Source organism: Silene latifolia, chromosome 4 (assembly GCF_048544455.1).
Source record: "Silene latifolia isolate original U9 population chromosome 4, ASM4854445v1, whole genome shotgun sequence".
NCBI lineage: Eukaryota > Viridiplantae > Streptophyta > Magnoliopsida > Caryophyllales > Caryophyllaceae > Silene > Silene latifolia.
The window spans coordinates 10,710,334-10,731,179 of NC_133529.1; the positions used below are offsets into that span (position 1 = coordinate 10,710,334).

General features: G+C 37.0%; 1 protein-coding gene and 1 long non-coding RNA gene across 2 annotated transcripts; both read right to left on the reverse strand.

Annotated features, from left to right (window-relative positions):
• Window positions 1-647: 647 nt before the first annotated feature.
• LOC141652908 (uncharacterized) lies at window positions 648-3,020 on the reverse strand. Its single transcript, XR_012547272.1, has 2 exons — window positions 2,399-3,020; window positions 648-2,045 (listed from the first exon to the last, which is right to left on the reverse strand). It is a non-coding gene; the product is annotated as an uncharacterized LOC141652908 (long non-coding RNA).
• Window positions 3,021-4,263: 1,243 nt separating this feature from the next.
• LOC141652053 (uncharacterized) lies at window positions 4,264-6,465 on the reverse strand. Its single transcript, XM_074459710.1, has 7 exons — window positions 6,234-6,465; window positions 6,072-6,143; window positions 5,580-5,656; window positions 5,203-5,323; window positions 4,864-4,941; window positions 4,672-4,773; window positions 4,264-4,583 (listed from the first exon to the last, which is right to left on the reverse strand). The coding sequence occupies exons 1-7, from the start codon at window positions 6,369-6,371 to the stop codon at window positions 4,515-4,517; spliced, it is 657 nt and encodes a 218-aa protein (XP_074315811.1). The 5' UTR covers window positions 6,372-6,465; the 3' UTR covers window positions 4,264-4,514.
• Between the last annotated feature and the right edge of the window lie 14,381 nt (window positions 6,466-20,846).

Below are 20,846 nucleotides of genomic sequence, written 5' to 3' on the forward strand. Positions count from 1 at the left end.
CCCCTTTTACAAAAGTCTTTACTCATTGTATTATGTTTCATCAATACCAACTCCATTTGATTGAATACTTTAACAAAACAATGTTTCATCAACTCCAACTCCATTTGATCGTGTATACTTTAACAAAACAGTGTGTAGTTTTAATGAAATCTATTTAACTCCATTTGATTGTATATGTTTAACAAAACAGTGTGCAGTTTTAGTGAAATCTATTCAACTCCATTTGATTGTATACGTTCAACAATATACGTGATTGTTGTTTTGAAAACTGTATGCAATTAAATGGAACAAATGAAATGGTTTAACCATTGATAAATAATCGACGTTCTAAATCAGAGACGTAAGATTTATTGGAAGATGTAAAACATAAATAAAAATCAATTGTTTTGCACCATTGCTTATTGCTCAAACGTTTCTTGCAATATGTCAAAATGACATTCAAAATACCAAAAATTACAATTCTAATACAATGTCTCTTTCACTGCGTCTCTTTATTGAAGACATTTGTAGCAAACGTCTAGAACATTAGACACCGCCATTGAATACATTGTTGAACTTGATAGTTCATCATGATTCAGATGTGATTGAATGATTGATTTAGGAAGATGACTAGAGAGAAAACGAGAGAGAAATTATAAGAGAGATTATGAGAGAAATTGCTGTAATTGTATTATGAGTAAGGTAAGGTACAATTGATGAGATTACAATCTATTTATACTAGAATTAAACCGACTTATGAAGAAGTAACAACCTCTAACTAACTTCTAAACTAACCTAACAAACTTCTAACTAAGTTTGTTGGTTTATATTCCATCACCCCTCCTCAAGTTGGAGGGTGTGAAAACAGTCCCAACTTGGATTGAATGTGACCATCGAGGACCCGACAATGCTTTAGTGAAAATATCATTTGTTCTTTGTTTTGTTGGCACATATGAAAGACTGATCAAACCCGCCTGTAGTTTTTCCCGTACAAAATGGCAGTCCAAATCAATGTGCTTTGTACGCTCGTGGAAGACAGGGTTTTTAGCAATGTGGATTGCAGCCTGGCTGTCACATTTGACAGGAATACGAAGAATGTCAGTCACATCAAGCTCATGTAAAAGTCTGCTTAACCAGGCTAGTTCAGCTGTTAGCCGTCTGAGGGACCTATACTCAGCTTCAGCTCATGACAAGGACACAGTCTGCTGTTTCTTAGATTTCCAGGAAATGAGTGATCCACCTAAGAACACTATAAAGCCACTGACATATCTCCTTGTTACAGGGCAAGCAGCCCAGTCAGCGTTACAAAAGCCTTCAAGATGATAATTTGGTGTATTATTCAAAAGAATTCCTTAGCAAGGGTCCTTGGAAATATATCTTAAGACATGTATAGCAGCTGACCAGTGCTGATCTCGTGGAAAGGCCATGAATTGGCTTAGTAACTGGACTGAAAAAGCTACATCTGGCCTTGTGTTGGTTAAGTAATTGAGCTTACCAACAATTTTCCTATAATCTGCTGGGTTGTCTATCAGATTTCCTGATTCAGCAGTTAACCTCAGTGTGGCATCCAAAGGGCTATTGACAGGTCGTGCATCTACACAGTTGAACTCTTTCAATAATTCTGTAGCAAACTTCTTTTGTGTTACTACCATTCCATTGTGAACCCTTGTAAATTCCATTCCCAGGAAATAGTGCAGGCTGCCTAAATCTTTGATTTTGAATGCATCATCTAAATATTGCTTGAGACTATCAATTTCTTGTAAATTGTCACCAATCATCAATATGTCATCTACATAGATAGCCAAGTATACCACCTTTCCATTAGTTTTCTTTGAAAAGAGGGAATAATCATTCAAAGACTGTTTATAGCCTTTGTTCCTGAGTGCTTGACAAAGCTTGGCATTCCATTGCCTAGAAGCTTGTTTGAGTCCATACGAGGATCTTTCTAATTTGCAAACAATGTTAGCTTGCATCGACATTAACGGCATGGGAAGATGGTAAGACAACTGATGGGACCGCGACCTCGAACTCCTTAGTGATCGCGGAACGTAGTAACTTCTCGAATCCTGCAGCGAGGAATCACATTTTTATTTGCTGATCACCGAGTCTTTCGAGATAATAATTTCTGAATTATTAAAGTACTAGTTGTTTTCCGGTTATTGTTTGAACCGAATTATGAGTATCTAGACTCACTCTACTTGTTGGTTTATATTCCATCATACATTTGTAGCAAACGTCTAGACTTCACTAACGACTCTCTTTAGAAATTGATGCATCTCTTTAGAAATTGATACATCGATTGCTTCTCTTCTCCTCCACAATTTATCAAGATATCTTGGCATACAAATTTAATAGTAATAATCTTTTTCTTGGCTAGGGATTCGAATGCAAGTCTATGCTTATCGGAAATAAGAGTTACCTCCGGAAAATCAAAATCTTCAATTGCACAATCTCCGGGAGAGTGGTTTCCTTAGCTTGATTGGCATTTGATTGAAATTGGAAAAAGAGAGGAGCCTTCAAGCCTATCTACTTGAATGAAACCACCCATGACACCGACTTTGAAGACATTTGTAGCAAACGTCTAGATCATTATGAATAAGGCCATTAAAAATGGCGATAAACAAAACTAAAACATACTCATAGGTACAACAAAGATTAAGGATCTTGGCAAAAACCCCGAAATCGTAACGGCGTAAGAGACGGTAACAAACAGCGAGATTGGCCATGGAACACATATCGGATCGGGCACCAGGTAACTCTAGATCCCGGATCATGACGGCGAAACAGCATTCGGCATAAGAGATTTAGAGGAGTTTGGAGAATTGGAAACAGTAATTAAACTTTCGTTACGGAAAACAAATTGGAAAGGAAGTTGAAATAGATTAAAAGGAGATGGGAATCCAGAATTGCAGATTGAAACAAGAAATACAAAGGAGAAAGACTATCAGATGGTGAGGACTGCAGAGTTTTTAGGCAAGATTTCTTTGATTTAGTGGAACTCAGTGGAAGGCGATTCTTCCGTACAACTATTTTCTTGAATTTATAGCAAAATCAGACCTAATTTTAGGCCCATAGAAGTATAGAACTAGACTCGGCAAACAAACCATCGGCCGGGTTTGGGTCAGTTCAATTCGCGCACGCCATATTTTTGGGTTAATTTAAGTCGGGTTGAGTCATTTCAGATTTTGGGTTTTTTCGATATGTTGGTTAGTTTAATTAAGGGTCGAGTTATTTTCGGATCAATGATTAAAAAAAGAAAAATTAAATTTAGGCTTATTTTTTTTATGATTGATTCTTCATTAAAGTAAATAATATAGAGGGATTTTAAATTAGTCCTTCCAAGTTTTTTTTTTCTTCGACTAGAGTTATGTTTTGTCAGGACATTTTCAGGTCGGGTAATTTTGGACCGGGATATTTGGGGTCGGGTCAACAAAACTCGGTCCATGTCCGGGCCAATTCGGTTTCAGGGCCACATTTGGAGGGTTGTAGTTCAGGTCTCTATGCTCAACCTTTTCGAATTGCGTTGGATTTACCAGATCTACATAGAACACGTATATTCTAACCCAAAATTAGTGACTTGCATTAAGTAAGGTAGTGGTAGACACTTATAACTTTAAACACTATCGCCCTCGTGGATTCGATACCCTATTCCCTTTTACTACCCTTTTAGGGGTTGTTAGGTTTCTGTGTTTAACTCAGAGGTTGACCACTTTACCCTTATCACAAACGAACGGTTAGTGTTTGTTCTAATTGGTCTAGACTCCGGTAAGTGTAGGATTGTGGATAAAGTAATCATCACTAGTCAAGTCCAATATTTGAACCCATAGTTTAAGGGTAGACAACCAATTTGTTGAAAGTTGAAACACATTATTATTATTATTCTTGCTATTATGCTTATAATTATTGGTTCAGTAAAATATACGGAGTATTACATTATTAGTCAATTGCCATCTTTTTCATTGACCTAAAATTAAATCTTAGTTTTTCCTTCCTAGCCTAGTTTTTAGGCTTGTTGCATGTGTTTACTGATGTTTCTACCGTTTTCCCAGCCATTTTCTCTGCAACCTGTGTATATACACCATGCCAAAGTCTTCACACACATTTTTTAACTCTAAATTGGGTCACATTATTCTTTGGCAAGATACTGATGTTTAATGTTATTTTTTGAATCTTTGAATTTGTCTCAAGTCATTCGCTATACGTTTCATTTGCTGCAGGTTCGGCATTTCATCGGACAATCTTCTTGAGTTCTTGTTTACTACTGAATTACAACGTACGGAGTAACATACAAAAACACAGTATAACACGATCTTATAAAGCGCAATTTCATGTTCTTCGGAATTCATGTGTGCGCTTAATTACATTTAAGAGACTTAATGTAGTTCTATTACTGTATTCGCAAAATGTAGAAGGTAGATTTCTTCTTCTACTAAAAATAAGGAGAAGATTTCATATCCTCTTTGTATATCCTATAGATAAATGTACCCCGATTTTCTTACAAACTGAAAATTCTGTAATATTTAGTAAGTCTCCTGCTATCTTCGAATTGCTTGCTCTTCGTCACTACCCTCTTCAGTATAGTTGTCATTGTGAATAAGAACATCCTATTACAAAAATTAACATAACAACGATTAGCTCATTGAATCCAATCCAAGTTCGTCAAATATTCTAACTTGCAGTCCTAAAACTTACATGAATATTACGATGTTGTCTAATGCTGTTCTGAAGTGCTGATATTGTCCGAATAATAACGCACATAGGAATAATTACTCCGCAACCTCTCAGTATAATAATCTGCATCAAGTAATCAAGTAAAAAACTTAATATAGATGAAACTGTAAAATTCTGAGTAGGTAAAACTGAAGGTCTGATGCAGCTACTTACTGTTGTAGGTGAAAACGGGTAATGTCCGGTTCCTGCTAAAACTTCTAGCAGATGTCTCAGTAACAAAACCGCGGTAAACTGTAATTTTACACAAGATATTTAAGCATAAGTCAATGCTCCAAAAATAATGTGTGCGATATTTCGATCTGCCACATGCATTTAATAATTATTGTTTAATGGTGTTGTGACAACACTAAAAAGAAGGGGCCATTTTCTGAGGGTGACCTCCTTTGTTTTATACGGATTACTAAAGTTATCTCAATAAATCATTGGCTCACGAACGATTGAGACGGAGGTAGTATTAATATTTAAGATTATGAACTGAAAGAAGATACGTACAACGAGGGCAACTGTTTTGCAATATGAAGCGAATCTATCTATCGCTGATGAGCATTCTGCACCAGCTAAAATGTTTGGATTTTCGAGTTCTTCATCTGTTCTCGGGTCTTCTAAGCTTCTCCTGTACCATAAAAATTACAGTACTTTTGTTATTACGGAGTACTTCTGCATTATATATACAATGGTCTTATTTGAATTTTTGCGACGAGAGATAGAAAGACTATTAGTATTATGACTACTATTATCATTCTTGAAATGTGAAGTATGCAGAAGTCAAATTATAATTACTAGATGAAAATTTAAAAGACAAAAAAAATAATTAATTAAAAAATGAAAGGAATGAATAAGGAAATAGGAGGAAATGAGGAATAATCTACCTGATAGTGACAACTTCATCTTGTACCACTATTTTCTTTGGTTGTTTAGCAATAGCTGTGTATCCTGGTTCATATTTCTGCATCAAATTATATACTGTTTCATTAATAATCTGTACAATAAACTGTTATTTACAAAAAAAATCTTACAATAAAGAGAGTATGATGAGTACCATCTTAGAAAAAAAATGGTCAAACTATGGTGAATAATCTCATTTATGCCCAATTGCCTTATATTCTTGGGAACGGTATTTTAATCAGGTAAACAAATGATTGGAACGTAAGAAGTAATTAAAATTCTCGCTTTACAAGTTAAAGAAAAAATTAATTAAATTATAATCTGAAATGAAGAAATAAACTCAAATTCAATTGATTTGAAATAACAATTGTTTGGTTTATTGATAAATGAATTTAAAACAAAAACAAAAACAAAAAAAAAAAAAAAAAAAAACAGGGAAAACAGAGGAATTGAAATATAATTAATTAAAGACAAACCTGTAAGCATATTTCACAAATTATATCTCCTTTCTCATCACACCATCTTTGTATACATTCTCTGTGAGCATACTGCAAGTAAAACATCACCCAATTATAAAATCAGATAAAATCGGAATCGAGACGGGTTCGAGAAACCCGAATTGAATTTGAAATAAATACCTTGACAGTACCAGCACAAGCACAAGGAGTTTCTAATTTTCTACAACTTTCATACTCAGCTTCATGACAAATTCTGCAATAACTTGCATATGAATTTGAATACGATTCATCAATAAACAATACAACTTCTTTCATCATCAATTTAAAATTATTATTTTTTCCCTAATTTTCTGGGTTTTGAATTAAATTTTCAGACTTTTGTGTGTGTTTTTTTCCTCTGTTCTGTCTCCTTGCAACTTTGTTGTCACTCAGTTTAAATAAGAATAAGAATGTTAAGGGAGGAAGGAAGGAAATACCGAAAATGCCCTTAATTAATAGTATTATGAAATGTGGATAGGTGTTAATTATTCTGATCCACATTGGCAATCTTAGCCATTTAAAAATAGTGTATCTTTCAATGGAAAGGCCAAAAGAAGTTCGTAATCTCGGATGACTTGGATTCCTTAAAATACTCCCAAATTATTATCAATTGGATGATTAATGTAGCAAAAGCCAAAAAGGATACTAGTTACATGGATAATTTTTAGTCTTATGTGTCACTAATGTCACCATATTATTATACAGTACTCTCTAATGATTCAAATGGTGAGTTTACATTTGAATCAACACAAAAATTAAATAAATTTTTGTAATGTCTTAGTTTATCTATCTACTTTTAGTTAAAATATTTTTTTTACAATAAATGATAAATGATTGTACCGGCCAGACGAACTAATACAATTATACTTATGTCACCATGTTATTATACTCTCTAATAAGTAGAGTTTCTTTGCAAGTTGAATAAACGGATTATTTGGGTGACGATCAATTAATAACCTTTAAGCAATTGTATTTCTAGATTCATAAATCCAAGATCTTTGGTTAGAAGAAACCCTTACCAGGGTCGAACCCCTGGTTAAAGGGGGACAACTAACGACAACTTGACAATCTTTTATCAATTAATCTAAGTGTTTAACTGCTTATAGGTAAAAAATGAATTTAGATCATCTCCATTTATTTCTCTCCATTTCCTCTCTAATATAACTATATTTTAATATATTTTCTCTCACCATTCATTAAACCTTTATTTTTATAAAACGATTACAAGCGTTGGATCACCACAATATTTGATCCCGTCCGTTGATAAGAAATGGAGGTCCATTTCTTTTGAGGAAATGGAGAGAATCTGGACCGGGTAAAAAATGGCCTTGATATAACTCTATAAGGTTGGAACCAAATCACGTGCAAGTTTGGACATGATACTTATCGCTAAGCCCAGGTGTGTTGTAGACATAAAAATTATGGAGTAATTAATATCATACATACTAGGTTTAAATCAGTGAAATTCACGGGCTGTTCTTATCTATGCTATATATAAACGATGTTGAAATTATATTTGCGTTAAATACAATAGTTATATGAGCAGCGTCCACCCACCATAAAACCAAATAAATTTTATCACAAATCAACACTCTAGAAGTCTTTAATAGTGATAAAACAATTTCTTAATTCATTTCCAATTTATCCTCTAAATTAATGGCAAGTGGTCCGAATTAATTAAAAAGAAGGTGCTTAAGAATATTTGTGGTTCTATAATTCGTTAATCTAGTTGTAGACATGCATCCAGGCATCCAGCTACCCTTCCACTAATAAAAAAGTTAAAGCAAATTTTATGTGATGAATTTGACTTGATTAATTTTCGTTTGAGACATCATTAAATATATATGGATGTAAGTTAATAGATTATTGAAAAGAGGGTACTAGTTGTAGTAATTAGACGACATGTCGACCACTGAATCCGTCCATCCGCAGCATAACCTTCACCCGTACTCCATTTAATACGAGTCACTTACAATTTGTTTCTGCTATTTTGTACTCCATTTGTCAATGCCCATTCATGACCTTTCATGCTACCACGTTACGAACTACTGTACTTCATATACTAAGTCAGCTATATGCATTAAATCTCTCCGCCTCCCTTCTGAGTCTATTTTGAGTCAGAATATACGATTGATTATATGAGTATGTAAATCATAATAAAACAGTAAAACACCGTCTTATAATTATCAAAAATTCTCATTATAGACGGATCATATCCGTCTATACGTATAGACGGATACCATTTTCCCTCACAAAATATCTATTTGCCATAAAGTGGGAAGCACATGGAGGGTGCCCCACCTTGTCCCCCTACCCATTTTATTAGAGGTCTTTACCCGTCTGTTCGCCTCACCCGTCTATACCAAGACCTATTGTATAATTATACTCATCAGTTTAGACGTGTAGTGTTTTACAAATTTAGTACTTCTATGAGTCATATTATAATTATTATGGTATAAGATCGTCTTATAATTTTAGTGTAAATAATTTGTGCAAAATTGATATGAGGAACGAATTGGGGAAAAGCAATTCTCTTATTTTCTGTGTCCTAACTTCATATACAAGACGTCAAGACGTTATATACTTCCTCCATTCAACTCCACTCTTCCACTTTGCTTTTTCACGTTTGTCAATACGTGTTTTATGCGTTAAATATCATTAGCTACGTATTTACAAAAAATATAAAAGTTAGATATTTTTAATGTACGCGTAAAGACGAATCAAATAAGATCCCACATGAATATATTTTCACTTATGTATTGAGAGAAAATCAAAATTGAATGTGCATTTGTAAATAGTGTAGAAATTGGAAATATGTAGAATGGAGTTGAATGGAGGAAGTATATGTTACATTATGCCCGAAACCCTATATTTGACCAACACAATATAGACAACTTATGGTAACTTAACCATAATAAAAGATATACAAATATACGAGGATCAAAACCGTATCAAAAATATATCTCGTAACACCCCCCCTCAAGTTGGAGCGTGGGGATCAACGACGCCCAACTTGGATAGCAAATGCAAGAATTCGCGCACGCCTAGAGTCTTCGTGAGGATATCAGCAACTTGATTAGACGTGTGAACATATGTCGGAACAATCAAACCATCTTGTATCGCATCGCGCACGAAATGACAATCAATCTCAATATGTTTACTTCGCTCATGAAAAACGGGATTGCGCGCAAGATGAAGGGCCGCTTGATTATCGCAATACAACACCGCAGGATGTGGTATAGGTACCCGAAAGAATTGAAGAATCCCACGTAACCATTTGACTTCACAAGTTGTTGCGGCCATGGCTCGATATTCAGACTCGGCAGAAGAAAGGGACATGGTGTGCTGTTTCTTTGTCTTCCAAGAGACAGGACAAGCACCCAAAAACACACAATACGCGGTCAACGATCTACGGGTCAAAGGACAACTCGCGTAATCAGCATCACAATAAACAGATAGCTCAAGTGGGGAGTTAGAACGGAACAATAATCCTTGTCCAGGACTAGTTTTCAAATATCGAACAACCCGTAGCGCTGCATTCCAATGAGTCTTGCGTGGCTCATGCATAAAACAAGATAAAATGTGCACACTATATGAGAGGTCCGGCCTGGTATTGGTCAAATAAATGAGACGACCAACCAGGCAGCGATAAGAATCTGGCGCCTCAAGTACGTCATCAGTAGCTAAAGCGAGTTTGTGTTGTTGTTCAACGGGTACAGTGGCTGGTTTACTCCCAATCAAACCTGTCTCGGTCAAGATATCGATCGCGTATTTTCTTTGGCAAAGGAAAATACCATCAGAGTTTCTCGCAACTTCAAGGCCCAAGAAATATTTTAATGCACCGAGGTCTTTCATATAGAAACACCAAGGCCCAAGATAGTCCTTTACCCGGCGTATAGCTTCTGCATTATTGCCTCCAATGACGAGGTCATCGACATAGACCAAAATGTATATCTCGACTCCAGAAGCAAAATAGGTAAATAAAGAGTAATCGGATAGACATTGCACAAAACCGTAGCTAACTAGTGATGCCGAGAGCTTTTCAAACCAACTATGGGAAGCTTGTCAGAGATCGTATAAAGACTTTTTAAGCCGACAAACTTTACCTGGCGCATCAACCGAATATCCAGGAGGCAATTTCATGTACACTTCTTCTTCCAAATCGCCATGAAGAAATGCATTGTGTACATCCATTTGATGCAACTCCCATTATCGAGCAACAGCAATGGCAAGAAAAGTACGGACGGTAACCATCTTTGAAGTAGGTGCGAAATTTTCAAAAAAAATCCACTCCATCTTTCTGTCTATTTCCGAGCACGACAAGTCGTGCTTTGAACCGCTCAACGGATCCATCAGCGCGCAATTTTATTTTGTATACCCATTTATTACCGATTTCGTTCTTACCAAATGGCAAGTCAACGATGTCCCAAGTTCCATTTCGGACTAAGGCATCAATTTCAAGGCTCATCGCATCTTGTCATCGCTTATCTTTCATGGCTTCACGAAAGGTAGAAGACTCGACACAGTTATCAACTGCAGCAATAAAAGCACTGTGTGGCATAGAAAATTTATCACAAGATAAAACGTATGCTAAAGGATAAGGCATACCTGAAGAGGGCGTATTGATCGAGGAACTAGAGGAAAGGCTATTTTGAGTATGGAGAACACGAGCACCACTAGAAACTTATTCATCACGGCTATATTTGGACCAGGGGATGTGTGCACTGTGTCCTCGCCCATACTCGTTGTGGGAAGCAGGCGGTTCCTGCTCAGGTGGCTGTGCGTTAATCACCTCGACTGCAGGCCCCTCTTGCACCTGTTCAGATGGCTGTTCCTCGGATGTCTTCGTGCCAACATCACCCAATATTATCTCGGCATCATCACCCGAATCGTTATTCACATTAGATGGTTGAAGAGGAACGGAGTTAACAGATAGGAAAGGAAAATTCGACTCATCAAAAATCACATCTCGTGAAATAAAAAATTATTTCGAGTCCAAGTCATACACTTCCCAATCTTTCTTTCCGAAAGGATAGCCAATAAAAATAGACCGCCGACTACGCGGCGCAAACTTGTCACCATCCTTGCGTGTGTGCTTGGCATAACATAGACAGCCGAATACTCGTAAATTATCATAGACAGGTGACTTGCCAAATAACGCTTCATAAGGCGTTTTCCCTTGTAAAAGGACCGAAGGAGTTCGGTTAATTAAGTAACCTGCAGCTAAAATACATTCTCCCCAAAATTCAATTGGTAAACCAGCTTGGAGACGTAAAGCTCTTGCCACATTAAGAATGTGACGATGTTTTCTCTCCACACTGCCATTTTGCTGCGAGGTACCCACACACGAAGTCTGATGAATAATTCCAAGACGGGAAAAATAAGACCGTAAGCACATAAATTCCATACCATTATCAGTACGCACGATTTTAACGTCCTTATTGAATTGACGTTTGGCCATGGCAACGAAGTTTTGTAGTAATTGAGACACTTCATTTTTCGTTTTAATTAAATAAACCCAAACAGCACGAGAAAAATCATCAACGATGGTAAGAAAATAATAACTCCCACTAGACGAAGGTGTACGATAATCGCCCCATAAATCGCAATGCACAAGCTCAAAAATAGTTGTAGCTTTATTCTCACTAATAATAAATTTATCTCGTGTTTGTTTCGCTTTCAAACAAATATCACAAAGTGCCGTAGAATGTTCAACACATTTATTGTTAATGAAAGACAATAAACTGACTACCCGTCTTGAAGGATGCCCAAGTCTTCGATGCCAAATTTCAACGTCGCCATCATCTTTTTTAGCCGTCATCGAAGCGTGTCTCGTGTCTCCTCCAAGTACATATAGCCTTCCCTTTTGTTCACCCGTACCAATTGTCCTCTTCGTTGCGCGGTCCTGTATAACACAAGTTTTATTAGTGAAATGAATGTCACAATTAAGCTCGATACTGAATTGAAAAACAGATATAAGATTGCATTTGAAATCGGGAACAAATAAAACGTTTCGCAGTTTGAAATTCCCGCCTAAAGTCACGCATCCCTCCTGAGATGCCATAGCAGACTTCCCATTAGGAAGACTCACAACACAAGGATTAATTTTGCGTATATCAGTCAAAGCTTCGAAACACCCTGTCATGTGATGGGTAGCTCCGGAATCGAGTAACCAAAATTCAGAATTATCCGTCTTACCATTCATCCGCACATTAGAAGAGGAAGCTTTGTTTTGATTTTGATTCACATATGCTTCTCATTGCTCCTTGGGTACCATCGCATAATTATCTTTGGAGTTAGTATTCGTGTCCATTGTCGCGGTTTGCGCCATGTTCGCAGAAGTAATGCCTCTCCCTTGCTGATTATGGAAACCACCACGACCTCCTCGGCCACCACGACCTGCTCCTCTGTCACGCCACCCTTTCGGATAGCCTATAATCTCAAAACAACGAGCAATGACATGCCCATATTTCTTACACTTTTCACACCAAGGCCGTGTTGGGAAATGTGTCCTCAACAATAGTGCGATCACATGATTTAAATATCATTATTAAATCTCATACTAAGAATACGTGAGGGATGATTCTTTTTACAGTCGACTGACCGTCATTAATCGGTAATGATTGGCTAACTAGAGTTTGACATTCCGTCGTGTGATGAGTGGTGGTCAGTTGATCCCTTTAGGTCACACCTATAGAATGAGGCCCAAATAGATATTTAATTAATTGTATGCGATACAGATTAATTAATTCCTTAATTATGGGAGTGAAATTTTACGTCTTATTGAAATGTGATTAAATAAGATTTAATTTAGTAATTAAGTGTTAAATTACTAAATTAGTTGAGGTTTTAATATAAGTTTTGAGGTAGAAGTAATTAGTTATTTAAGGTTACAAGAAGTTGTAATTTTAACTAACTAGTAATTATGGGACCCATTATATGTTGATACAATGGTAGTATACTACTCAAAAAGTGGAGTGTATATTATATTATTAATTGTAATATTTAAGTGTTAAATGATTATATTAATAATTAATTATGTAAGATAGTTAAACATATGACTTATAAGCATTTGTGGGACAAATGACAAAAGGCAAAAATGGACCAAAATGGGTCCATAATTTCGGCCATGTAAGAGAGCAAAAGATGCTCTTTTGTCTTTGTTGATTTATGATTAAAGCATGAAAGTGACATTACATACTAGCTTTAATCATACCTACTCTTACATTTTACTACCTAAACTAAACAAGAGAGTAAAAATAAAAGCCATAAGATTCCCTTCAAGGGTAGAGGCCACCGGTTTTTGGCCTTAAAAAGAGAGCATTAGTTGCTCATTTTCTAGTGTGTGCTTTTGTTGTTTTTCTCTCTAATTTTTTCCTCACATGCTATTGCAACAAACTCTCTACAATACTAATACTCTCCAATCTATTACTAGAAGTAGTAATACTAGAAATATTAGTAATATTAAGAGAACATATCTACTACATATCTAGTTAATATTAGTAGGAATTTTTGGGATTAATCTTGGGTGCAACTTATTGGAGTGTCTTCTATACTTGGAGTCTTAGGAGGATCATCCATCACATTAAGCTCAAGAACAAGTGAAGGACGGTGACCTTACTTGTGCCCATATATTTCGAACCATATAGCAATGTAAGGGACATTGTTTTTCTTATAAATCTTTCATTTTGTTATGCATGCACTAGATCTAAAGAACAAATTGTAACACCCCCATATACAGAGGAGCCTTAACTAGGCCTTCCTTAGCATATAAGGGCATTACCATCTCGGTTGCCCGAGGACAGTAATAATCAAATGTCGATAAAAGAACTATTAAGTTATATTACAAGTGATTTAAAACCAACTGACGATATACAAGATACAACTCAAAGGCTACTCGCTATAACTATCAAATCTCGTGAAGACTCATCCCTGCCCGAACTCTAGCTATCAACGATATCAACACCTGCTAAGACAGACTGCTCACCATAAGGGATCACGACAGACACATAAAACAACAAGACAACCACACAAGGTGTAATACCCCGTATTTTATATCGCTAATTGAGTCAAGTAATTGTTTAGTCGTATTTGATATCATAAGATCGAGTTATTCGTAAACTTGTTGAGACGGGTTTAACTGAACGAAGTCACGATAATTAATTCTTTTACCAACCACGCTGACCCATGACTTTTACCCGTTGACCCAGGCCGTTTACCCATGACCCAATTAACCTTTTAACCTAAGTTTAACCTAATTCTACCCTAACACAAAACGCCCTACTCCCTCAACCCGCCACCCTCATTTCAGCAACACCAATCCCCATCTTCACGCAATTCGAGAGAGAGTGAGAGGGCGTGGGCATTAGCGGCACATCAGGGATGAGCTAGGGACTGTTGGCGACGACCGTGGGTGGCCGTGGTGGCTGTTATGGTGGCGGAAAGGTAAGAACTCAACCCCTTGTTCCTCTGTTTTGTATTTATGTCGTGGGTGTTGGTTGTAGTTTCGTGTCTTAAGGAGGGGATATGGGTGGTTGGTGTCGGGGTATTGGTAATGGGTGGTCTGAGTCGCCCCTTTTGGTGGTGGTTAGGTGGGTGTTAGGCGGTGGAAATGGCGGCAGGGGGCTTTGTCGACGAGACTTTCGAGACGGGTTTATAATATGGGTTTTCGGGCGGTTTACACGACTATGTTGGGTGGCACCACCGTGGACTCGGGGAGGTCGAAATGGTGGTGCCATGACGTCCGGGTTCACGGGTTGACGGAGAGTAGAACAGTGGTGAGTTGGCAGGTGGTGGTTGTTAGTCATGCGGTGGTGGTAAAGGGAGAAAATGGGACGGTGGTGAGGCACGGCTTTGAACCAGGCCAAAAGACGGCCATGGTTGGGCTCGCCGGAGTCGACCTGATGGGGGTGGTTGTTGGTGGTTGGGTCGAGTGGGTGTTGGGGTGGTGGTTGACACGGCCTCATGGTGGCCTGTGGTGGCGGGTGAGTGCGTGTGAAGGGGTGGTGTTGATGTCGAGTTGTTTTAGTTTTGAAACGGGTTTTTTTTCTATAGTTTAATCGTTGTAACTCGTAATTGGTCATATTATTAATTAATTAATTTAATTCCCGAGTCTCCTAAATAATTTATTTAATTTAATTCCCGAGTTATTTAAATAATTAAGGACGGGTTTGAGTCGGGTGGTTGAGTTGTTCAATGTTTGATTCGGGTTGTTCTTAATCGCATAATTCGTTAACCCTTTAATTATCATTTGACTTTAGTTCCGAGTTACTAAAATAAAAATAATAATTAATCATAATTAATTATTTCGAGTCGGGTTTGTTAAAAGAGAAAAGTTACTATATCGGGAAAGTTTCCATTTTAAGAAATTCTACTTTAATAACCTTCTATTTTGGGAAATTGGGTCAGATACTAATCGGGTTATTTTAGTTACCAGTTGGGCATAAGTTGGTGTCGGGATTGTATTTCGGGGAAGCTTCTATTTTGGGGGATTGCTATATTTAGTAGTTAATAATTATAAATATTATAATTGTTTTAGGTGACGGATTCGTGAAGGATCGATAATCAAATTCATTGCTTTATTTTCCTGACCGCTTAAATCGCTTAATTGGAATTCTTTGGCACTTTGAGGTAGGGAAATACACTTGTCCTATTATCGTTGTTGTGAATTGTGTTGACTTGATTCGTGATTGTTGATTTACGTTATGATTCATATACGGGAAGGTGATTGACTGTATTGATCGTGTTGAGTTTGTTATCACAACATTCGGTAGCTGGCATGATTTCATTCATTAATATACATATTGTGTTGCATTATTACTGTTGAGCATTTCATATGCATTGGAGTTGGAGGATGGTGTAGGAGTGACGATGTTGAGATACGATGTGGATTGTGATAAGGCCCAGGCGGGTTCTGCAGGACTTGCCCTGGTGTCCTCAGCTGCGAGCTGGAAGATCGGCTACGGTCGATATATATATATAGTCTACCGGGGATCGGTATGGCTGGGTTGTCCGGGTTATGAGATATGAGAATGAGATATGAGATATGAGTTGAGATGGAGGTGGAGGTGACGGAGGATCATGCATATCATATTTTGCTGTTTAATTGTTTTCCCTACTCAGCTTCGCGGCTGACCCTGTGTATTCGTGTACGCCTGTGATGATCCAATTATTGGGGAGCAGATTGTGTGTATTTCGTAGACCGATGGGAGCTGGCCGGGAAGAGAGCTTGGATGACGGACTTAGTACCTAGCCCACCTTAGTCTTATTAGTAGTTTTATCAGACTTTATCTTTTGGTCATATTTTTGGAGGCTTTGTTTTAATTCCAGTTGTAATCTCACTATAAACATTTTAATAAAGTGTTGTGTTTCTTTCCTTTGTATCTCCGCCTCGGGTTTCCGAGATGGTAACACCGTCATTTATCTGAGGAGTCCTAGTTCAGGCCCTTAAATAAGTGGGGGTGTTACAAAGTGGTATCAGAGCGAACGATCCTCAGGCCTAAACCAATGAACCCAATGAACATAGGAAGAGTCTAAATAAAATGAACCCCGGGATAGAACTGTTAGGAGCACACTAAGGTAAGGTATGAGTTAGGGGCCCCTCACACCGAACAGCGGTCCTCTCGTTTGACCCGGAAACCCTGAGTGTATATGAGAGAAAGGGTAGCAAAGTTGCTTGAGGTTGAACATGAAATTCTTATATCGTTGCCTAAGTGTTAACTGATTGATACATTGATTATTGCATAACCGAGTGATGTATACCTTGCGACACATATATTCTAACCATTCTGCAGGACAACGCTACGGTAAGTATTTTGTATGAATGATGACGTGAGCATATGATGTTGTAGAAATGAGAAATAAAATTTTCGAGTTCAGGTTAATAATCAATGAAGTGTTGTGGTAGCCGTGAGTATGAAAATAATTGCGAGTCGATGATAGTTACCTAGTTGGATGTTGAATGATGTGTTGATTGTACTATTATGCCTAGTAATATGCGGTTATGTGATTCCGAAGCCATGCTAGTATAGTATTGTGATAGTAATTAGAAACACTGTTGAATTGCATGTTTTAGTCATAGCAATCGTGATTTAGATGTAAGGAGTGGATCGAGATGCGAAGGGATTCTACGGGATAGATGTTTGCAAAAGTGCAGTGTGAGATTTAAGTTAGGATGAGTTAGTATCGATAGTATGGTTGTAAGAGTTTGAAACGTAGAAAATGAATGACCTAGTGCTGAAACACGTTGTATGATTTTACTCTCGACTTGATCTTACTGCCATTTCTTTTCTGTTTATTGCCTAGGAATGAAAATTTTATGAGAGATAGCCTCGTGAGTTAGTGTTCATTCGGCGTTGGTTTCATGCTTATATGATATACGGATTAGGAGTAATAAATATTTTAGTAGGCTGTGGTCAGGAAGTTCCTGCGCAGTGATGTTTTGACCAACGATTTTGTAAAAATCCTCATTTAAATTGTATTAATAATTTTTGCATAATTCCAACTCCATCGATCAGAAGATTCGCATATGTTTTCAAATTAACAAACCACGAAAATTCTTGATGTCTCTATATTAAACGGTAGGTTTTGCAAACTGACCCAAGTCTTGGACCAATTGCTGTCACATGTTTGTTTGGACCAACTGAGTTGTAAAATTCCTTAAAAATGAAATTTTTGTGCTTTGGACCTAAATTTTTTTTCCCTGTGTTTTAACTCTCCGTGTTTTATAAAAATAATATGAATCAAGTTTTAATCGGACGGTTATTTATTCGTGATCTTTGAAAGTTACAACGTGAAACATGACTTGTAAAATGTGCGTTCTAGGTTGAGTTTCATGCAGTTGTTTGAATAATTCATGAGCCTTAGTAATGTGAATTTATAATGCTTTATATGACGATAGTAGCACGCATGTTCAGTAGTTATGTATCTTAACAAGTGATAAAATTAAAACTTAGTTGATAACATTGTTGGCATGATAGCGTGAGTAAAATTTGATAGCTTAAATTGATTCTTAATCAAGGGTGAAATATTTTATACGAATCCAGTTGTTGCATATTTTATGTATGTTTGGCATGTTGTACTATCTCTAGTATGTTCATCATATTTGCATGATGGTCGGATATATATAAATATAAAACTATGTTGTCATACCTTGGTAAAGTTGATGGCGTTAAAAGTTAATTGATTGTTCTAATATCCACGCATGAATAATTATAATAATTATGTCTAAATGTTTACACATGGATGGTAGTAATGAGTATGTCTAAATGTTCACACATGTAGAATGCATCTGAGTTTTAATGTCTTTCATATGAGTTGTGTGCCCATAATTATATTTATTAACTTCATCGCATTAAATTATTTCAGTTGGACCTACACCTATAACATGATAATAAACAGTGTCGTTATTCCTTATTGAATATGTTCGTTATTACAATGTCATAAAATGCTAAAGTGAGTCTTGCAAATGTATGGGTGTGATATAAAGGAAACTAGTGGATATAACACGACAATTGGCATACCTATATTCTCGAGTCGTTACTACCGATTATATTATAATAGAGATTGTTATGATAACTATGTTGACAATTATAATAAGATAACCCTTTGATGATTCACATGATATGCATTGGTTTAAATGATAAGTCATTATAGTTACATTTAATTGAGCCTACGAGTTGCCTAATTATTCAATCATGCAAATCAGAGAAGTTGTTCAAGTTGCTAATCTTTTATCATAACTAGTGTTATACAAAGTATATGATGGCAAATATATGTTTAAACTATTTATATAATATCTCTTCTTTTTCTTTGAAAATGAATTATACTAAGTTTCTTTGGACACAATTGAATGATATGGTTGCTAAAATGTGAAACATAGGTGTGATATGGAAGTAATGTTGTCGTTGTCATTGATCATATGTAGTTACTTTTATTAGGAAACATGTTTTTTAATTGATATCGTGCAAACAATTTTTATAATTTAAAATATGAATTATGAGTATGTTGTTGATTGCTTAAATTCATCGACCTAATTCGTGACCTAAACCAGTGAGTGAGTAAATGGTTGTATGGTCATGTCAATAAGATCCTGTGATTGTGATAAATAGTAGTGGTAGATCTATTTCTGTGATATGTTTACAAATGTGAGAAGTTCTTAAATTGTTTTGTTGATTTTGCTCTCGCTCGTTCATAGTCTATAATTGATCATCAAATTTATTAGTTGTGAAACCGTGTAAACCATGATTCTTTTCTTGTTGTTCTTTTAGTTGATGTTGTGTTTTTAAGTTACGCATGAGCTAGTAATAAATGTTACGTGTTGACCTTAATGTTGATGCGCAATCTCCTATCATGCATTCTTTCCTGTCACGTGTGGTTGATAATGATTTTGTTGCATAGGTATATGAAAATTTGAAAAGAGGTTACGAGGACGTAACCATGTTTCTAGTCGGGTAGGATTGTAAAATCTTAATGTTTATATTGCACTTAATTGTAGATTGTAGTTTTGATCAAGTTGATGTTTCGTTGTAGGGTACCTATGCAAATGAGTTCTATATGTTTTGTTCCTATACGTTAGTTGGTGGATGTGTAAAAGGAGAGTGTAGTTAAAGCGTTGATATTGAGATTGAGATTGGCCACTAGTATTGAGTTGTGGAGCCTTTGTGCCGAGTTACGTTTACGGTCCAGAGTGACCATGGTTATTGAGTTACTTGAGTTCGAGATCGGAATTTAGATGGAAGATGACGGTGTTCTCAGATGATTATTTAGTTGTTATACATTTGTGTTCTCAGGTAGTTATTAGTTGTAGTTAGTTGGGTTAAGTGAAGATGAGTTAAACTTCGGGACGAAGTTCATTTTTAGGAGGGCAGAATGTAACATTCCGTGTCTGTTATGTTTAATTGATGTGTCAAAAGTGTATGTTAACTGTGTTAGAAATGCGTGACGTCCGTATGTACGATATACAATACCTTTATGATGTTTGAGTACGGGAGCGAACTTCGGGACGAAGTTCATTTTAAGGGGGGAAGACTGTAATACCCCGTATTTTATATCGCTAATTGAGTCAAGTAATTGTTTAGTCGTATTTGATATCATAAGATCGAGTTATTCGTAAACTTGTTGAGACGGGTTTAACTGAACGAAGTCACGATAATTAATTCTTTTACCAACCACGCTGACCCATGACTTTTACCCGTTGACCCAGGCCGTTTACCCATGACCCAATTAACCTTTTAACCTAAGTTTAACCTAATTCTACCCTAACACAAAACGCCCTACTCCCTCAACCCGCCACCCTCATTTCAGCAACACCAATCCCCATCTTCACGCAATTCGAGAGAGAGTGAGAGGGCGTGGGCATTAGCGGCACATCAGGGATGAGCTAGGGACTGTTGGCGACGACCGTGGGTGGCCGTGGTGGCTGTTATGGTGGCGGAAAGGTAAGAACTCAACCCCTTGTTCCTCTGTTTTGTATTTATGTCGTGGGTGTTGGTTGTAGTTTCGTGTCTTAAGGAGGGGATATGGGTGGTTGGTGTCGGGGTATTGGTAATGGGTGGTCTGAGTCACCCCTTTTGGTGGTGGTTAGGTGGGTGTTAGGCGGTGGAAATGGCGGCAGGGGGCTTTGTCGTGAGAGACTTTCGAGACGGGTTTATAATATGGGTTTTGGGCGGTTTACACGACTATGTTGGGGTGGCACCACCGTGGACTCGGGGGAGGTCGAAATGGTGGTGCCATGACGCCGGGTTCACGGGTTGA